A 20,509-nucleotide genomic window follows, 5' to 3' on the forward strand; every position below is an offset into this window, starting at 1 on the left:
TACACATAGGTTACCTACGATAACTTCGCAACGGTTCAATACATCTAATTGAAAATTAACACAAATATTGAAAATCAAGAACACATGAGACCTTACTTTTCACACTTCGTTAATTCAGACGAAGTCGTAGTAATTTACATATACCGACTGTTTTCAGTTTGGCAACTTTTGGCAAATGCAAAGAATAACCACTTATCATAAACGATAACGAGCATTTTCTTTACCAAATTTAGTAATGAAATGTAATTTACATTAAACATTTGGCTGGTTTACATCCAAATCTGGAGACAGGGAATCGTACCCCTTATCCGACCATAATGGCATCGTCGGAAGTATTGTATGGTAATGACTGACCGAGACTTACCACGACGATGGACCAAATAAGCTAAGACTACTTCTTTCAAATCCATAATGCACGGAGTACTTTCTTATTAAATTAACATGTAAAATTTTACCTTCTACGTCATTCTTTAACACTGGTAGAGCCCGCTGTAACATCTTCGCACGAATTGTCCCGGCTCGCCCGGTGAAATACCACGACCACACAGAAGACAGGCGTCAAGTGGAAGCAATTCCGCGTTTCGTCTGATGAGTGTGCGTCCCGGAGGCCTAATTTAGTCTTCCCACCCCTTTTTCTTCTAAAGATAGGATGGGAAGTGGAAGTGGACTTTCCGGATGAGATGATACATGGAAAGGGAAAATATTTTCTATCTGTGCATCCTCTCCTCCGTCGATTAAAGGTAGGCAACGCATATGCAATTGCGTATGTCTATGGGCAACGGTCACTTCGCTATTTCAGCGATTACAGGTGGACGTTCGCTCGTTTGCCACAGAAAAAAATTCTGTGGTATTTTAATCGATTTATTTCATGTTGAAATTTTAACTAATTATAGTGTTTTAAATGTTTATCTTATAAATCATTTATTTCTAATTAATATGACAAGTTATTGGTGTCACACTTCCAATGAGCCAATTTGTAGTCAACAAAAAAAAACCATTGCATTTGAAAGTAAAACAGTTTAGGTCGATTTAAATGGTCGGCAATTTTCCTTACATGGTAACATCTGTATTGGTATATTGCTCAAGTAAAGTCCTACTTTAAAAGTATACTTATTCCAGTGATCGTTGAACGTTCAATTTACTGGGTTATATATATTCGTGTGCAGTATACGATTGTGTCATCTCTAAATGCAGCAAATACCTTACCGTCCTGTTGTCTAATTTAACTTGGATACGAGGAATTTCAATAAAAAAATCACTTGGCTCTGAAGAAATCAGTACTTTAAAGGCAGAAATATTGTCTTTTGTTCTGTTGAAAATTGTTAACGTTTAACGTTAGTTAGCTCATCTTCTAAAAAAATACGCAAAATAATTTGAATATTATCTGATATCTTAGTATTTTACTAATAAATGCGAAAATTTAGATGTTTGTTAGAAGGTATCTCCAGAACGGTTCAACGGATCTTGAAATTTGGCATAGATGTAGAGTATAGTCTGTAAGAACATATGCACTACTTAATAAGTTTTTTTTTAATTCCGCGCAGTCTATAAGTTAGAAAATATCTTATATATAAAATTCTCGTGTCACAATTTTCGTTTCCATACTCCTCCGAAACGGCTTGACCGATTCTCATGAAATTTTGTGAGCATATTGAGTACCTCTGAGAATCGGCCAATATCTATTTTTAATCCCGCGCGGACAGAGTCACGGGCTTAAGCTAGTATCTATATAAAATAGAATTCTTGTACACAATTAAGCATATTTCTAATTGTAAATATACTTTACCATTTCCAAAGCTTTTATAGTTTCTCTCGGTTCACGTTTAGATTAGCATCGATAGTGGCTGGTCGATTGCCAATTATTTCTGAATCTGTCGTCGATTTACTTCTGACCTGTGACCGTTGCTACGTTACATTACTCGGTCATTGCGATTTTATCTAAATGTAACCATTTCTTAAGAGCGTCGATGGCTCAAGGGTTTAAGCACTGGACTTGCAATCTGCAGGTCCTGGGTTCGAATCCCGACATGGACCAATGTGTTTTTCGATTTACATATGCACATTTATCCGATGTTATTACGGTGAAGGAAAACATCGCGATGCAACCTGCATATATCTGAGAAGAAATTCAAAGATATGTGTGAAGTTAACCCGCACTAGGCTAGTTGACTATGGCCTAGTCACCCCTAATTTAGGGTAGGCTCCGAGCTCCTCAGTATAGTGAGTTGATGATGATGACCATTTCTTTAATCTTATGCTTATACAAGTTTTGTTACCTGTTTTTATTGTATTATACAAAAACATTGTATACAGAAATACTGTCATTCTTTTTAACAAAAAAATAAATTCCAGCTTGATACCTTCACGCGTTCTTGAGAAAAGGGGTCTTGACAGACAGAAAGATGGACAAAACGATCGTACAAGTGTTCCGTCTTTTTCCTATGAGGTACGGAACCCTAAAAAGACTCATAATACGATTGTTTGGTAATAATTTTATTCATCATTTAGTATTTACGTAAGCGGCGCTAAATTTACCAATTTTCTTATCCATTTCATTCAATCAATTTGATTTCAAACAAATTATTCTTAAATGTTTTAGTTCTTGTAAAAATCTTGTAAAACAACATATTTTTTTTTTCGCTTAAAAGATTATCCTAAACGTTATGTAAATGATCAATCGAACAGACAGATTGGAGTTACGGTTATCATTTTATAAACACATTTTTTATATTCTAAAATAATCGAATAGCGATATAAATTTAAACTAAAAATTCTTTAGGATTTTTAAAGTTAGAACATAGGATAGTTGTATGGAGGAGTAGTACATACTGTGCCGACCCTCAATAGGGATAAGGGCAGGTTGATGATGATGATGAAACTTAAAACATAACTTGGGATTGTAGGCTTAGAAGTGTTCCCAACTTTAAATTCATTTAGCGTTAATAAAAAAAAAGATGAACTCGCTATTTAACTTTCTTTAATCTTACTATACTCATACTAATATTATTAATAAGAATGTTTGGATGGATGGATATTTGTTTGAAGTTATCTTCAGAACGGCTGGATCTCGATGAATTTTGGCGTACATATAGAAGATAGTCTAGAAGAACACATGTAGTCTCTATGTGTTCTTGTAATTTTTTTCATCCAGCGAGGACGAAGTCGCGTGCGATAGCTAGTCATTTCATAATCAAAAACAATTTAAACTAACGTACAGTTAGAATATAAAAGAAACAATTTGTACATTGCGTGTCTAATAGTTATTTAGTCTGTGACCCGAAGGTGCCCGAGGCGACCACGACTTGTAAAGCAACGTTCACACAAACCACATTTTTACTCAGATATTTATAGCAGTTAACGAAACTGGACGTAAACGGTTCTAAAGACTTTATAGCTTTACGTTCAAGTTTTTGTATTAGCAAGGAAACTTGTAGGACTAGTTTTAATTTACAATATAAAATGTAAGCCATGTTATTGTAGACTACACTACAATGAGTATTTAAACGATTGGGAACACGATGTTATAGTGAACGTCGGTGGCTTAAGGGTTAAGCACTTGTTATCTGCAGGTCCTGGGTTCAAATTCCCCGATGTATTAATTTATTTAATCTTATGCTTTACACATATTATTAGGAAGAAAATCCGACACTGTGCCGGTTTACTAGCACAACACTAGTCTTACTAAAATGTCGACGTTTATGGCCCCTCACTAATCAGTCTGAAACTTCACTTTATAATGAACGCATTTGCTCCAAAGGATTCTAATAAAATGTCTAAAAATATGTACATTTATCCGACGTTCTTACGGTGAAGGAAAACATCGTGATGCAACCAGCACATATCTGAGAAGTAATTCAAAGATATGTGTGAAGTCAACCAACCCGCACTTGACCAGCGTGGTTGACTATGGCCTAATCACCTTTAACTTAGGGTAGGATCCGAGCCCCTCGGTGGGGACGTACAGTGAGCTGAAAGCTGAAAAAGTAATTTATGTCTTTTCAATATATTATAAATAGTTGCGAATGTAAATCAGCAAATTGGCTAACGTATATTATAACATTTTAATTTAACATTTTAAGATAAATTGGTATTATTATATATATATAATAGTACCAATGTATCTTATATCAATATGTTCTAATCTATTTCTTGACACTAAGAAAAAATCTTCCATCAAATTCATTAGCCGTATAATTCTCACACTAGGAATACCCGACCAATTTTATGTTTTATCAAAAATGAATCTTAAACATATTTACAGTGCGTGCAAAATTCTTTGCACGTATGTTACATTGTCTATTGCGTCTTCTTTCGTGCCGGAAATTGTAAAATGACCTCTATTACTCTCTACTAGAGGCGCTATCAATGAGTTTTGCTTAATCACTTCACCACTGAATTGTTTACTCGAATATAAACTCTATTACCACGCAATAAGGTATAACTTACAAATAATAAGTTATTAGATTGAGAAAGCTTAGCATTTTGTAACTTTTAATTTTATTTCTTATTTTCATAGGATTAGAGTTCAGAATACATTTGTTACGTCAGTAGTTCTCAGTGGTAAATCTAGTGTTCATTACTTCCATTGCTCTTACGGAATAAAAGTAAGGTATTGCAGAATACTTGAACAGATCGTCTTTTGAACTTTCTTCATAACAGAATATTGTTTATTGATAGAGTCCTTTGGCCAAAAATATGAATGGATTGTGTGAAAGAGGATGCGTAAGAAGTCGGTGAATTCAGATATGACGGTTGATACAGATATATGGAGAAGTACATATTTAGCCGACCCTCCGTAGGGATAAGGGTAGGTTGTTGATAGAATCCTTTGGTATGTCAGTTTTATGCACCTAATTTACATTGTAATTTCGTGAATAGATTTTCTTAGGCTTTAAAAATGTTCGTATAAACTCAAGTAACGCTGAACAGTAACTGAGTACTTTATACCGTACTTTAATCTATCTCTGTTCTTAATTACATCCAGTTCATTTATTCAAGTTAATACTTACGTTCTTCTATATAACATTCTTGGTTCTCTATTACAATTTGGGCGCTCTTAAGTGATGCTTGGTAATTAAGCCGTCAGAATTAATTGGTCCGTATTTCAACAGAGCGAAGGGAACACTCATATTTATCAGTCGACTAAACCCCCTCTTTAAATGTTATTCCTATTGAGTATGACGTCATCGCGGCTTTAATGTGGGAATAGGCGTGACAGAATAAAACAGATTGTCTATTAAAAAACCTATTGTATCTATAAGTTTTTTTTGAAGTCTATTAATAGTATTAAATAGTAAGGGATATATAAACCAAACAAAATCCTTGGAAATCTTAAGTACGCGTCCATTGACCCGAGTCGGACGCACCGCACGCATGGATTAGATTTGTTTTGCCTTTTGATGCGGTCAGCGCGGATGATGGTCGCAGAGCTAGCTAGTAAAATCATACAAAGCGTAATATAATCCGTTGCAGGTCGTGCGTGCGGTGCGTTCGGCGCGGGATAATGGACGCGTACCACTGTTCCTCCGTTATCTTACAAGCTTTTGTCTTTACGATTCTTGTTAACAGTTTGATTCATTGTAGCATCAAATTAACAATATAATAACTGTCTTTTAATATCGCTTTCCGAGAATCTAATTCGAAAGTTCATCAAATTAATTTACTATTTGCTAATTCCCACGCTTCAAATGTCATTAACCTTTAAATTTGCAAAAATATACTCGGGAAAGACATCATTTCAAATCGAACGATCCAACATGTGCTGTCAAAAGTTATTCAATGTACATGTGTTACAAAATTCCCAAAATAGACTTTAAACGGCTTCCGTACAGTTATTGTTTACTCACACTTATGGGAAAGACGGCGGACGTAACCTCTCACACGGTGCTGCGATATGTTAAAGACAAATTCATTTTAACAGCTCGAGGGCAGTTGATTTTGCATTCCATCAAAATTGGTAACTTTTATCACATCGCATTTCATACAAGGATAGGTGAGGTTTAAATAAAATTTGTTGATGATTAAAACATCACAGACATTATATAATGATCGTGATGCAAACTGAAATAGTTTGCCTTCGCATTAGTTACATTTTTACTTTTCTTTAGCAATAGATGGCGTTAGTGTGCATTTTTGAAATTCGAGTGAAATCATAAATTATGACGTCATTGGTTTGCAATCGTGTCTCTATCTTACTTATCTTACTAATATTATAAATGCGAAAGCTTAGATGGATGTATGTTTGTTAGAAAGTATCTCTTGAACGACTCAAGGTATCTCGATGGTATTTGGCTCAGTTATAGAACATAGTCTGAAAGAAGTTTACCAAGCTTTTTATAATTCCTTAGTAGTAATTTCAGTCGCTAGCAAAAGCTATTAAAATATATCTCCAATATGCCTCTCTGTAGAAAGAAAAGGATATTAACAGTGGTAGAGCGAGCTTTAACATCTTCGCACGAATTGGTCCGGCTAGCCCGGTGAAATACCACGACCACACAGAAGACAGGCGTCAAGTAGAAGCAATTCCGCGTTTCGTCTGATGAGTGTTCGTCCCGGAGGCCTAATTTAGTCGTCTTTCCCTTCCCACTCTTTCTTATAAGGAAATGATGAGAAGTGGAAGTGGACTTTCCGGATGACAGGATGCATGGAAAGGGAAAATATTTTCTTTCTCTGCATCCTCTCCTCAAAAGTAGGCAACGTATATGCAATTGATTATGTCTATGGGCAACGGTCACTTCGCTATTTCAGTTATTTCAGGTGGTCGCTCGCTCGTTTGCCACATTATGATATAAAAAAATGTAATAGTATTATTAATGAGTTTTTACTTTCCAAGTTATTTACGTATTTAAAAGGTTTAAGCTAATATGATGCTATAATATTTAATATTAATTCGCATGATAGCGTCGGGTACACAGAAGCATCTATAATAAATTTGTTTCAGACCTTAAGGTCAATGTAATATCGAGATGTCAAAGCGCCGGTAGCCGCGGGTCAGAGGTGGGGATCGCAACGAATTAAATCTATTGTAACGGTTCAATATTATATAATATAAATACGTGACTGGTTATTACATTGCTTTTTATTTAATTAAATTAGAACATAACTAAGGATTATATTATTAGAAGGTTTCGTTTTCTGTCATCGTATATTTTTATTCTAATTGGGAATTAACATTCTTAACCATATAAAATTAAATTAGTGTTAACCATCAATTCTTGATTCTTGGTTTTTTTTATTTTTTTTTATATCACAAGGCGGCAAACGAGCGAGCGGCCACCTGAAATCGCTGAAATAGCGAAGTGACCGTTGCCCATAGACATACGCAATTGCATATGCGTTGCCAACCTTTAATCGACGGAGGAGAGGATGCACAGAAAGAAAATATTTTCCCTTTCCATGCATCCTCTCATCCGGAAAGTCCACTTCCACTTCCCATCCTTTCCTTATAAGAAAAGGGTGGGAAGGGAAAGAGGACTAAATTAGGCCTCCGGGACGCACACTCATCAGACGAAACGCGGAATTTCTTCCACTTCACGCCTGTTTTCTGTGTGGTGGTGGTATTTCACCGGGCGAACCTGGCCAATTCGTGCGAAGATGTTAAAGCGGGTTCTACCACTCTTAAATTGATCTCTTGGTTGATTTCTGAAACTAAAATTTCGTTTTAAAGATATCGTCATCTCTGTTTTTTCGAAGATAAAATGCTTTGAACGAGGATTTTGGTCTCTGAAACACACGGTTAATGTTTCAATTCGAATCAATGATAATCGAGTTTTTTTTATATCATAAGTTGGCAAATGAGCGAGCGGCCACCTGAAATTGCTTAAATAGCGAAGTGACCATTGCCCGTAAACATACGTAATTGCATACGCAATGCCTACCTTTAAACAACGCACGAGAGGATGCACAGAAAGAAAATATCTTCCCTTTCCATGCATCCTCTCATCCGGAATCTTCTACTTCCCAGCCTTTCCTTATAAGAAAAAGGGTGGGAAGAGAAAGAGGACTAAATTAGGCCTCCGGGATGCACACTCATAAGACGAAACGCCGAATTGTTTCCAATTCACGCCTGTCCAATTCGTGCGAAAATGTTAAAGCGGGCTCTCTGAATCGATAATCGAGTCAGTATTTATTGCTAGATTTTTATTTTCGGACGAAATCGCGGGCAACGTCTTATCTTTTATATAATTTATTTAGTGTGCGTATAATTACACGTTTTCGGAAACCTGTCACTTGTATCCAAATAAAGTGAAAGTAGCCGACAAGTCGTGTGATAAAAACTTGCTTCATAGCCATGATAAAATACTGCAAATAACTGATGTTTACATCAATACTATTTCTCTATATTTAAAAGAAAATGCTTACATCAACGTACTGCATATACTCATCCATATTTAAGAGTTTGTAACCAATACCTTTATAAATAAACAGTTTAAGAAGGAAGTATAAAAATACCGCACTATATTTAACATTTCAAAAATAAATTACAATAATTCTATAAATACAACTTAATATCGTTCGCATCTGATTTAACTTACGCAGTACGCGGCGCATGAAAAAACAGGCGTCGATGGATTTAAAGTCAGGCGGCCGTTAAATTTTTTTCACATATAAACAGCGCACATGTGGTCCGCGTGGGAACGCTCGCCTAATGAAGGTAATGAGTTTTCGGACTTGCTAATCGGTACACTATCGCTCTCTGTACTTCACCACTCAGCAGTTTTGAACAGCAATTAGATACTGCATTGCTAAATGATTGTAGACTAGATTGGTAACCATATTAAGAAGGTAGGAAACGAACAAAGTCGGTCAATTATTTGACAACCGCAATTGACATCTGTAACATGTCGACATTGAGTCTATATTGAGGGACTCGAAGCCTATCCTAAATTAGGGGTGACTAGGCGATAGTCAACCACGGTGGCTCAGTGCGATATTAGGTATTAGTCTTTTCAAATATCTTGGCAGCTCGAGAACATCGGCACTCTGCGCAGTACCCGCTGCGTCGCGCGAATTTAAGACCGGCAAATATATTTTTAAACTGTTATACTTTATTTTAAAATAATATAATTTCTTTTATTACAGGTTTCCGTGGTCAGAACTGCGAGATAGACATCGACGACTGTCCCGGCAACTTGTGTCAGAACGGTGCGACATGTATTGACGGCCTCAACTCCTACACGTGCGAGTGTCCCCCCACTTTCACCGGCACCCTCTGCGAGACTGACGTCGATGAATGTGCTTTAAGGTGAGTAAGAGAACTATTACAGACTTACACGAACTGAGAAGTTACAGCCATTTGTAACGGTAACAACTGTGAACCGTGTATGGCAATTGCTGGCTGTTGATCCGTCAATGGCTCTTAAATAATAGTATGGTGAATTGTAGTGCCATTAATTTGGCTATATAAGTTATAATACGTAGGTGGTAATAGTAAAGTAATATTAGGGACAAACTATTAACGGACAAACAGACAAAAAAATAATAAAATGATGTATATGACATATAATTTTTTCGATATTATATACAGTCACTCCAATAATTTTTATATGTGGTCATTATTATGAAGTTTTTTTTGTACAGATTATTCTGTGACACTTTGTGATGCATTACCCTGAAAACTGTTGCAATGGGTGAGATCTGTTAAAACAAATAGAAAGTTGCAGCGTTAATTGGTTCACTGGTAATTCTTTACTAGACAACAAGGGACTCTTTGTTTCCAAACGCCAATGTACTCACGTAAATTGTTACTTCACACAGAATAACCCGCTGTAGACTTATAGTTAGGAATAAACTCTGAGATGTTGTGTCGTAATAAGTTGCTCATTGGATACTAAATTAAACAGCATCATCGTGTCTGAATTTTATAATAAACTGTCGCCTGAGACTACGTCCGTGCAGAACTAAAAAAAAACTTTATTAGTATCCTATGTGTTTTTCCAGACTATGTTCTATATGTATGCCAAATTTTATCATGATCTGTTCAGCCGTTCTGGAGATACCTTCAAACAAACATCCATCTAAACATTCTCATTTATAATATTAGTAAGATGTAATATTTAACAATAGAATTTAATGTTGATATATAATTCTACAATTAACCAAATACATATTAAAACTCTTTACTTCTCTCGATGCCATATCTTGCATTTAAAAAAAAATAACAAAGTTGACAGTTGTAAATCGTAAACACACATAATAATTAACATTTGTCCGTTTGTTTTCACACTATGAGTAATCAGTGAACGGAAACCGAGTGACGCAAGTGAAAGCTTTAAGTTAATTTTGTCAGCGACGTATGAAACTTTGTTATGTACAACGTCCATTGCCGGCTTCATTACAATTTACTTCTCACACGACCATATTAATACAGTTATGTATACTGTATCAATTTAAAACATATCCTTCGCCAGTCTGCGTAATTGACTCTGACTTATTACTCCGAATTGCTATACAAATATGAACCTTATGTCATTTAAATAAAGTTCCATTTCAAGTTAAAGCTTACTTTTCGGCTGTCAAACAATCGACATGTCTAATTAAATTGCATACATGTGTAATAAGATCAGAAAACAATGTTACATATCCTATCAATATTATTGCTAATGACGCTTATTACAACGAACTAAAGTATATTTTAGCTTGTCACTTAATTACAAATATGCAGAAGATAAATTGTAAATCTATTCAATATATTCTTTGGTACAAAAAATTGACAACATAAAGAGTTGTCTAATCATGTAATATTATCCAACAATTAGTTAATTATCTTTTGAACTATGCGTAGTATTAAGTGTTAATTAGATAATAATCCATTGATAAGTCAGTGACCTCTTAACTTAAGTAATATTTAGCGGATTTAAGTATCGTATTTATTTTTCATAGCGTACTATGTTATTTGTGTTTATCTTACTAATATTATAAATGCGAATGTTTAGTTGGATGGATTTTTGTTACGCGACATCTTTAAAACGGCTAAATTGATCTCCTAGGACCTCAGCTTAGATCTAGAGTATAGTCTGGGAGAACATATCGACTTATTTTTTTATTCCTCGCGGATGGAGTCGCGGTCTACAGCTAGTTGATCAAATTTTAAAATATTTCAATAGCAAATATCACAAAAATATAAATTAAGCCACCGTAAGGAAGCCGTGTATCATAAAAAAAATCGTCGGTTTTATAAAAAAACAAAAGGTTTCGCGCTTCCTGGAGAAGGTTTTATTGATTTGAAGCCTTTTAAATTATTTTAATTTTGCTATGTTTAGGGAAATTATTATTTTTACGACATACTTTTGAAATTTAATGACTTTATAATTATTTATGAATTTTGCGAAAGAACTTTGACCACTCAGAAGGAATCTTCAATAGGAAAAGAAAGAAAAAACTGCCTTTCAAGAGACAGTACCGAAAGAGATTTGCTTGTTTTTGTCCTTTATTTGAAATCCTTTATGTCTTATTAATATTTCGGCGGGTCCGCCCGCTGTAGATGCGTTCAAAACGCATTATCACTAAATTGTATCGCATTTTTATACGATTATAGATTTTATTTTAATACCTATAACGTTCAATGTGCAATCTACTTTAACGTCGAGCACTACACGCTTAACCGCTCTGTACTTCGACTTATTTTACATGTTCTACGGACGGAATTTATTTTCGAATATCATCTTTATACTAACGGGTTAGAGTTGTTTTTTGAATGTTGTCTTACATTATGGGAGAGCGTCATACAATCCGGGCTTGGCTTGTGAAACGAAACAGATAAATGCGTGCTTGATATCGGGTTACGTCTCAAGACGTTGTGTTTTTATTCGGTGCATTACTCCAGTCTCCATTGAGTCGTAAGTGGTAAAGGGGCATCATAACGTTTTTATGTTGAACAGAATGAACAATAATTTTGTAAATGGGAAGTTTCGATGCAACTATTGAAAACCGACAAAGGGATCTTCGATGTTGTTATATTGCATGAAGATGTGCCCTAATTATTTTTGTAATATAATTAATAAAACATTTTTTTTCATTTGATCCTTTCTAAATACAGTTTTCAAATAACTCTCTGTCCATCCAGATACAAACGACGTGAAAGTTTAACTTAAGATTATGTGGAGCCTTATCTAGTAGACTGAATTTATCAGACATTAATTTAAATTTAACTTTCATCGGCCACCGAGTTTTCTCTCCCGTTTAACTATGGTATTCAAGATAAATCGAAGTTTCTTTTTAAATAACGACCCTCTTACACATACGAATCTATAAATTTAATTAATAGGAATGGCTTCCACTGTGATCGTTTTAAAACAAATTCAATGAATAAACATGCATTGCGTTCCATATACAACTAAAGTGATAATTTGAACTCTACTTGTCTTATCTTAATTGTAAAGTTAAATATTGATTTTATTAACTAAGGGTTAATAAGGTCGTCTGATTATAAGTATTATTCGATACTCAAAAATACCCTAAATTCATCACAATCTTAATATGTAAAGAAGCTTTTATATACACCTAATACCTAATAATTAAGTTAGTAAGTGTAATCAAAAATTGACCTTTTTAGTCCACAAGTTTACGTCATCTAAGTTTAATCTAAGTTAGAACGATTCACCGTCGGTTTCGGCGATCAAATTCCCCGTTTAAAATGTTGTTTTAAAGATAAAGGCATGAATGTTTGATACAGAGATTTTCTTTTTGAAACCAACAATTATTAATATTAATTAAAATTTCCTAAAGTTAAATTTTAGTTTGAAAATATTACTGCTTTTATGTTTTCTTATATCTGTTAAAAAATTCTCTCAGCCCTAAAATGGCGCATTGAATGTTTCGCCTTACAACGATGATATGAACGCGTGTGTAATTGCCTCTAATTGTGAAAAAATTTAGGCCAATTACGAGTGAGATTTATAACGTGTTAGCATTGAGACCATTTTATACAGGCCGTCATTTGATGATTTTGTTCTTTTAAATGCTTAGAACACATTCACACTCAATTGTTACCGACATTCCAATTTATGCAGTGCCGATAAAAGTAGCTTATAAATTAATTATAAGTTTTGATTCCAATCCACGTCTCTCTAGTGTACTTTAGTATTCACTCTAGTAGTCTAAGAGCTTCTCAGTGTAATCAATAAAATAATTTACCGTAAACCAATCCACCATTAATCTATAAATCGGAACAAGCTCCCTCGGCTACGCGGGAAAGTTAACAGGGACAAGAAACTTCAATCGGATACTTGCCTCTAACAACTAGCGGCCGGGAAACAAGAACATCGATTATCCGATATCGATATCCATCGAGTGATTAATGTTTGCTCGATAATCGCCAAATTGAATATATATACTGCGCTATGTTTGTTACAAATTACACAAAGACGCCGCCATCTTGATTCTTATTGTTATAAAGAAGATTAATTGGTGACCGTGAATGATATATACTGAAAGTTGCAAATTGGTATGTCCTTTTATTGTGATGTTACTAACGTTTTATTATAGAGATAATAGTAGGCTTCCACTGTCAATATTCATAAGAAATTATTGTTATATCTGTTCTGAGAATAATAGGGAATATCATTGTCTAGTGTCTTAGACAATTGAGTAACATCTATCTATATATATATAAAAGAAAGTCATGTTAGTTACACTATTTATAACTCAAGAACGGCTTTACCGATATGCCTGAAAATTGGTGAGGAGGTAGCTTAGAGCCAGGAAACGGACATAGGATACAATTTTTTTTTCGAATTTATGCCTTGAAGAGCTGCTTTTTATTTAACTTACTAATATTATAAATGCGAATGATTAGATGGATGTGATGTGAATGGATGGATGGGTGTTTCAAGATATATAATTAAGTTTTTTATATATCAACGCGGACGGAGTCGCGGGCGACAGCTAGTTTATCATAAACAAACATACATCTTTAATATTGGTCCACAAAGATATAACTAACATATTTCCGACATTTTATTCCTAATTATGCTATTACTTTGATATTAGTTAAACTAAATTTCGGCTCCAAATATTTATATTTTTTTTTAGACAATAGTTAGAATCCTTTGACGCGAATGACGCGCTTTTAATACAAAGACAAATGTCAGAATGATTAATGAAGGTACATAAACGTCAACATTTTAGTAAAGCTAGTGTTGCGCCAGTACACCGGCACTGTGTCGGATTTTCTTCCTAACATGTATAACACATATTGATATCCCTGTTGTCAAAGATAATAACAGGGATGACGATATGTTTTATACAGAGATTTTGGTCTCTGAAACCCACAGTTAATTTGATAAATAAGAAACATGCGACTCAGATAAAAAAATGCCATCTCAAACTTACGGTTTAAAAGATGTAACATGATATATTAACTTCCAAGAAACAATGAAGGTTGAATCTGCAATATTGTCGAGTCTCAATTACTCGTTGTTTTACAGCACTAAATTGGCTCCTGCCATTTAACAATAACACACCGGAAGTTAACTGTATTAAGCATTAATAATTTGGCTTCTCATGTAAGAAATTTCGTGTTATATTCTCAAAAACTTGTCTTATATTTATAAAGTACTAGCTGTCGCCTATGTATAGTGTAGCCTATGTGTTCTTTCAGACTATGTTCTATACGTATGCCAAATTTAAGCAAGATCCGTTCAGCCGTTCTAGAGATATCTTCAAACACCCATCCATCCATCCATCCACATCACATCCATCTAAACATTCGCATTTATAATATTTGTAAGTTAAATAAAAAGCTGCTCTTCAAGGCATAAATTCGAAAAAAATGAATAAATAGTATCCTATGTCCGACTCCTGGCTCTCAGCTTCCTCCTCATCGATTTTCAGCCATATCGGTAAAGCCGTTCTTGAGTCATAAATAGTGTAACTAACACGACTTTCTTTTATATATAATATATAGATTTTAGACTTATTACAACATTTTAAATGTTAATTCTTAATAAAGTGTTAAAATTAAGTTCTACTTTAGCTCTGTCCTTGTTCAAAAATAGCAAATCACTTCAAACTACAATATTATTAGATCCATTTTTGTCATATTGCGGTCATTTCAAGCAATCAAGATTTAAAAGAGTTAATTGAGAACATTTCGATATTCCTTATAATTTTCGTAAATTACTTCGTACTAAGTTGTTAGTGTTATTTTTTGTCGTACTATCTTGTCTATATTAATAACAATGACGAAATATTATATGATTTATTACCAATAACTACAAATATAATCGTGAGAATGTCCCACAATATAGTTTGGTTATATTTAATATATCCTTAAGATGCAATAAATCGCTACGTCTCTCCAACGTTCCGGATTCGGTAACGAAGGTCCGCCATCTTGATTCGCGGCATCTCGATTTCATAACATTTGCTTTATGCTAACCAAAATAAACGAGTCTTGCGAAAACTTAACGGACGTAACGAGGTTTTGTAATTAAACGTATCGTATTCAGGTTTAATTTATATCACATTCTAATAATTAATCTGTTAGATTAATCGTTGGTTTCTGAGACTAGAATCTCTGTTATTTATGACAAAACAGAGATAACAAAATGTTTTGTACATTTATACTGGTCTCGGAAACCCACGATTAATCGTCTGTTTAAAAAATTATTACTAAAAAGGACTGTTTATAATTGATAATTTTAGGCTCATCATTTGTTAAGTTACCACCAAAATTATAGGTTGTAGTAATCTATATTTTTTATGACAAACACAATTGAAATATGCGAAATAAAACATTCTATATTACTAATTTAAGAATCTCAACAATTACAATATAGTTGTATAATTTCATAGTTAAACTTATGATTTATACGTTGACAAGTTTAGAGTAATCCTAAGCCTAACACAGACGTTTTATTAGAGATTTTACATGACCCGAGTCAATGGGGTTTAAAAGTCGACAATTTATTAGTACTCAATCGAGATTTACGCTCGAAGAGCCTATTCCGAATATTAAATTGCCTTCCAGGGGTTTACAATTCAAGTTATAAGCGATAGCGATTTGACAATATACACAGTTAAATTTTTTTTTTGACAACCTTACTTAGGTACTGTCGTTACGTTGTTTTATGGGCACTTGAGAGTTACTTAATGTTATGTTACAAGACTTCTTAAGTCAGTTCAGTATTTAGTTCCAATCAATGTATCTGCATATGTAAAATCTGCGTACAATTATTCAACCAAGTCTACAAAAGTCTGTCTTCTGTATCATAAGTTATGCCTAGCACAGAATACAGAGGTCTCATCAGTAAAAATGTTTTTGTCTAATAAAAAAAAATCTGGTCTTATTATAATATAAATTATTGGTTATACAAAAAAAAAAGAGAATCGCTATACGCTTATGACATGTTTACTTAACTTAAGTTTGTGCTTTGTGTCGAGATTTGATTTACAACTTCTTTGAAGTTGTTACATATTTATTGTACTGTCGCAGTTGTGTGTTCGTTCACGTGTGTTAGCAAATAAGGTTAGGTTTAGAACGTATCTATTTAAAATTGTCTAAAATCGAACGTTAAAAATATATCATGAAAAAAATCATTATTACGAGGAATTAAAAAAAGCTTAATTTGTAGCTTATGTTTTCTTCCAGACTATGTTTTACAACTATGCCGAATTTCAGCAAGATCCATTCAGTCGACCTGTATATATATTTTAACAAACATCCATACATCTATCCAAACATTCGCATTTATAATATTAGTAAGATAACTTTAAAATACAATAAACGGGAACTTTGTAGGGTATTTCTATATAATTTGACAGATTCAAATAAATTATGTTTACTATTAATAAGATTGCCACGCCCAGTTTGGTAATATCGGACTGTTTCGTATCTGATAGTGTATGTTCTGCGCAGGCGCACGCGCCGCGCCCGCTCTGTGTATTGCGAAACAACGACTACGAAACCTTATCTTAGCCATTGACCTTTTTCCTTATTGTATTTTGTCTTGTTTAATTTGCTTTATTTACTATTTGCTATACTTGTTCTATGACTCAATACAATTTAGAATGGTCAAGATTTTTTCGTTTTATCCTTATTTGGGACTTTGTTATTTTTTGTTAATTTTACATGTTAAAGCTTATGACTTAAGTCTTGCTAAAGATGAAAAATTTTAAAAATAACACCGGCTACATAAAATACTGGGAACTTCAATTGAGTTTTATAAGTCTTGGTTAATATTGTACGTCTTATAATTATAATAATAACAAAAAAAAATCATGATTACAAAGCAGTGCGTGGAAAATTCTCGAAATTCATAAGACGTACAGCGGAGAACATTTTTTGAGAAAAAATAACTAACTCGCTAATAAGTGATATTAAAAACTTGAAAGCAACCGCCTTACGCACTGAAGAAGCCTGTCCAAGTTTTTTTGTTAATTTCTCCTTCAAACACAGTGACCGCATACAGGAATACTGCCTTAAATTTAACCTTAAAATTTTGCAAGGAATTTAAATTCAGATCAAGAGTAACTCACTTCACTAAGTTTTTGTCCCTGAACGTTTAATGAGAGAACCTCTCTGAAAATAACAGCACTTAGCATACTCTTAAATATCTTTTATCATATATTTTCAACCTTAAATTATCTATTTTCATTCATAAATAATATTTTGTCTTTAGACCCTTGGTGTGTCAGAACGGCGCGACATGTACCAACTCGGTAGGTGGATTCTCTTGCATCTGTGTCAACGGATGGACAGGACCTGAATGCTCTGTGAACATCGACGATTGCGCTGGTGCTGCGTGCTTCAATGGTGCAACTTGTATAGACAGAGTTGGTGCTTTTTACTGCAAATGTACTCCGGGAAAGACGGGTAAGTTCAAACCATACATTTAGTTACAGTTAGTACATTTAGTTTAATATTTTGATTTAATTTAAAATAGATGAGAGGTACGTATACTTAAGTCTTTTTCATCGTCTCATGACAATGTGTCTCCAGGTCTCCTCTGTCATCTGGACGACGCGTGCACTTCCAACCCTTGCCATGCTGACGCCATCTGCGACACGAGTCCTATCAACGGTTCCTATACTTGCTCCTGCGCATCCGGCTACAAGGGTCTCGATTGCTCGGAAGACATCAATGAATGTGAACAAGGTAATATACAAATTCTTTTGTTATTTTATTTTAACCAACAATATCAAGTGCTTTGGTGACTCAGGAGTTAAGCATTTGACTTGTAATTTACTAGTCCTGGGTTCGAATCCCGCCATGTAACAATGTGTTTTTCGATTAACATATGTACATTTATCAGACGTTCTTACGCTGAAGGAAAACTTATTACTTACTTATTTTCTCAGGTTCTCCATGCGAACATGATGGCACTTGTGTTAACACACCGGGATCCTTCGCATGTAACTGCTCTGTTGGATTCACGGGGCCGCGGTGTGAGACCAACGTCAACGAGTGCGAGAGTCATCCCTGCAGGAATGATGGCTCCTGTCTTGATGACCCGGGTACCTTCCGCTGCGTCTGCATGCCTGGTAAGTACTCTTTCAATTATTCTTCGTCCACATACTTAATATTATCTGACTACTGCAACTGTCTGTGTTCCTGGTACCTAAGTATTAAGACTCGTTTAATTTTATATTATATCTTTGTCAAAATCACATTCATTATCATTAAGACGTGTTTTTTCAACATAAAATGGACATATTCCTGTTTTTCAATTAACAAAAAATTAACTTATATAAAATAATATTAAATTATGTCTAGTTTTCTTCACCTCAATATTGCGAAAACAATATTATAAAAGAAAATGGCATGTGTAATCTTCAAGTACTTTAACATCATTGAAAGACTTCCGTGTTACGGTAAACATGGGCCACCTAGGACAATTTGTTCCACTCGACAGCCTGATGACCGACTGATGATTGTCATTATCGTTGGAGTAAGACGACATAGCGAGGAAGAGATAGATATAGTAAACACAGTTCTTAAAATTGCATGCAAATATTTTCAAATCAAAAAGTAATAAAATACCCAAGTCATAGTATTTATTTGTTCTGTTAATATTATTGCAAGATCGATTCTCGATAGTTCGCGTAAGGTCCGACACTATGACAACCATCCGAAAAGTACATTAATCTTCATACAACAATTAATTCGATGAGATTGAATGTGGATGGCTACATGGGTAGAGGAAGACCAAAAAAAGTATGGAATGACTGTGTGAAAGAGGATATGCGTAAGAAGGAGGTAGACTCGGATATGACGGCTAATAGAGATGTATGGAGGAGTAGAACATCCTGTGCCGACCCTCGATAGGGATAAGGGCAGGTTGATGATGATGATGATGACAAAATTAATTCGATACTTCATAGGCGGCAGTCTATCTTAAATAGACACACTATAATTGACTAATATTAAAAAAAAAATAGATAACGTTAGTCTTTTTAAAATATCCTCAATGATATTAAAAGATAATAATTACGTCATATATTTTATTTAGGTAAGACGTTCAACTTTGAACGCATTCCCATGAGTCGGAGAAACCGCGCATTGTGTTGACTAGGAAACGTTACCTTTAACAAAAACAATGCAAATGCATCTTTAAATCTATTGCATTAAAGTTACTTTTCGCTATTTAAAAATTGTACGAATTTGCTGATTGGATAATTATCTATTTGCATGTCTATGTTTTTGCCACCGCTATGAACTATCTTACGCTATGCAATTAGCAATTTGAATCTTATATCTCTACAAATAAGATTCTAGATTCAATGTTTCCTTTTCAATCTTATCTCTTATCTTAATTTGTATCGAAATAATTTGCTCGTAATTTGCAATTCAAATCACTTTTACGTTAACACCAAGATTCGTAATGTTTCTTCCCACGCCAAAATCTAATGATAACGCCTTCTTTAGTACCTCCTTTTATATCGCTTGACCTAAAAACTATAAATTGTATTTTAAATCTAGGACTTTTAAAAAGGAGAGAGTTTTATTATAAATATTTATTATTAACTAGCTGTTGACCGCGACTCCGTCCGCGCGTAATTAAAAAAAAAACATAATTAGCCTATGTGTTCTTCCAGACTATGTTCTACATCTATACCAAAAATCAGTTCGAGTTTTAGCTAGACTAACGAACAGCAATTGTTTTTTATATATATAGATAAGTTGCATCTCAAATTACTAATTAAAAAAAATGTAGCTATACTATTCTATGTTCTTGTTAATATATGTTCGCGGTTTTGAAATATGAGCTCGCATAATTCAATGCCCTCACTCGGACAAGTGATATTTAGTTCCTTGAAAGGTTCATGCGTTATGAATACCCCATCACATTATTATACGTACAAAAGATGTCAGCGAACACGATGATGTGGACGAGACCACTCATTGGAACGACCTGCCTTACCCCTCTCCCACATTACTATCCGAATAAATTACGAAGACCCTTTTATTATACAATGCCTTAAGAATCTATAACTCTTCAATTTAGTTGGATAATACTAGGCGCAAGTGACTTGCAACCCGGTTAAATTAAATAGCCCTTTCTCGAGA

The 20,509-nt window shown here is 34.2% G+C and overlaps 1 protein-coding gene across 1 annotated transcript in view; it reads left to right on the forward strand.

The window, feature by feature from the left end:
* The window catches only part of N (neurogenic locus Notch protein), a 124,292-nt gene that overhangs the window by 87,806 nt on the left and 15,977 nt on the right, over positions 1 to 20,509 (forward strand). The window contains exons 5-8 of the mRNA XM_013311392.1: positions 9,082 to 9,244; positions 17,622 to 17,815; positions 17,942 to 18,097; positions 18,301 to 18,483. Coding sequence (XP_013166846.1) covers positions 9,082 to 9,244; positions 17,622 to 17,815; positions 17,942 to 18,097; positions 18,301 to 18,483 — 696 coding nt within the window. The remainder of the gene's footprint in view (positions 1 to 9,081; positions 9,245 to 17,621; positions 17,816 to 17,941; positions 18,098 to 18,300; positions 18,484 to 20,509) is intronic.

This window comes from Papilio xuthus, unplaced genomic scaffold (genome assembly GCF_000836235.2).
Source record: "Papilio xuthus unplaced genomic scaffold, Pxut_1.1 DF827680.1, whole genome shotgun sequence".
Lineage (NCBI taxonomy): Eukaryota > Metazoa > Arthropoda > Insecta > Lepidoptera > Papilionidae > Papilio > Papilio xuthus.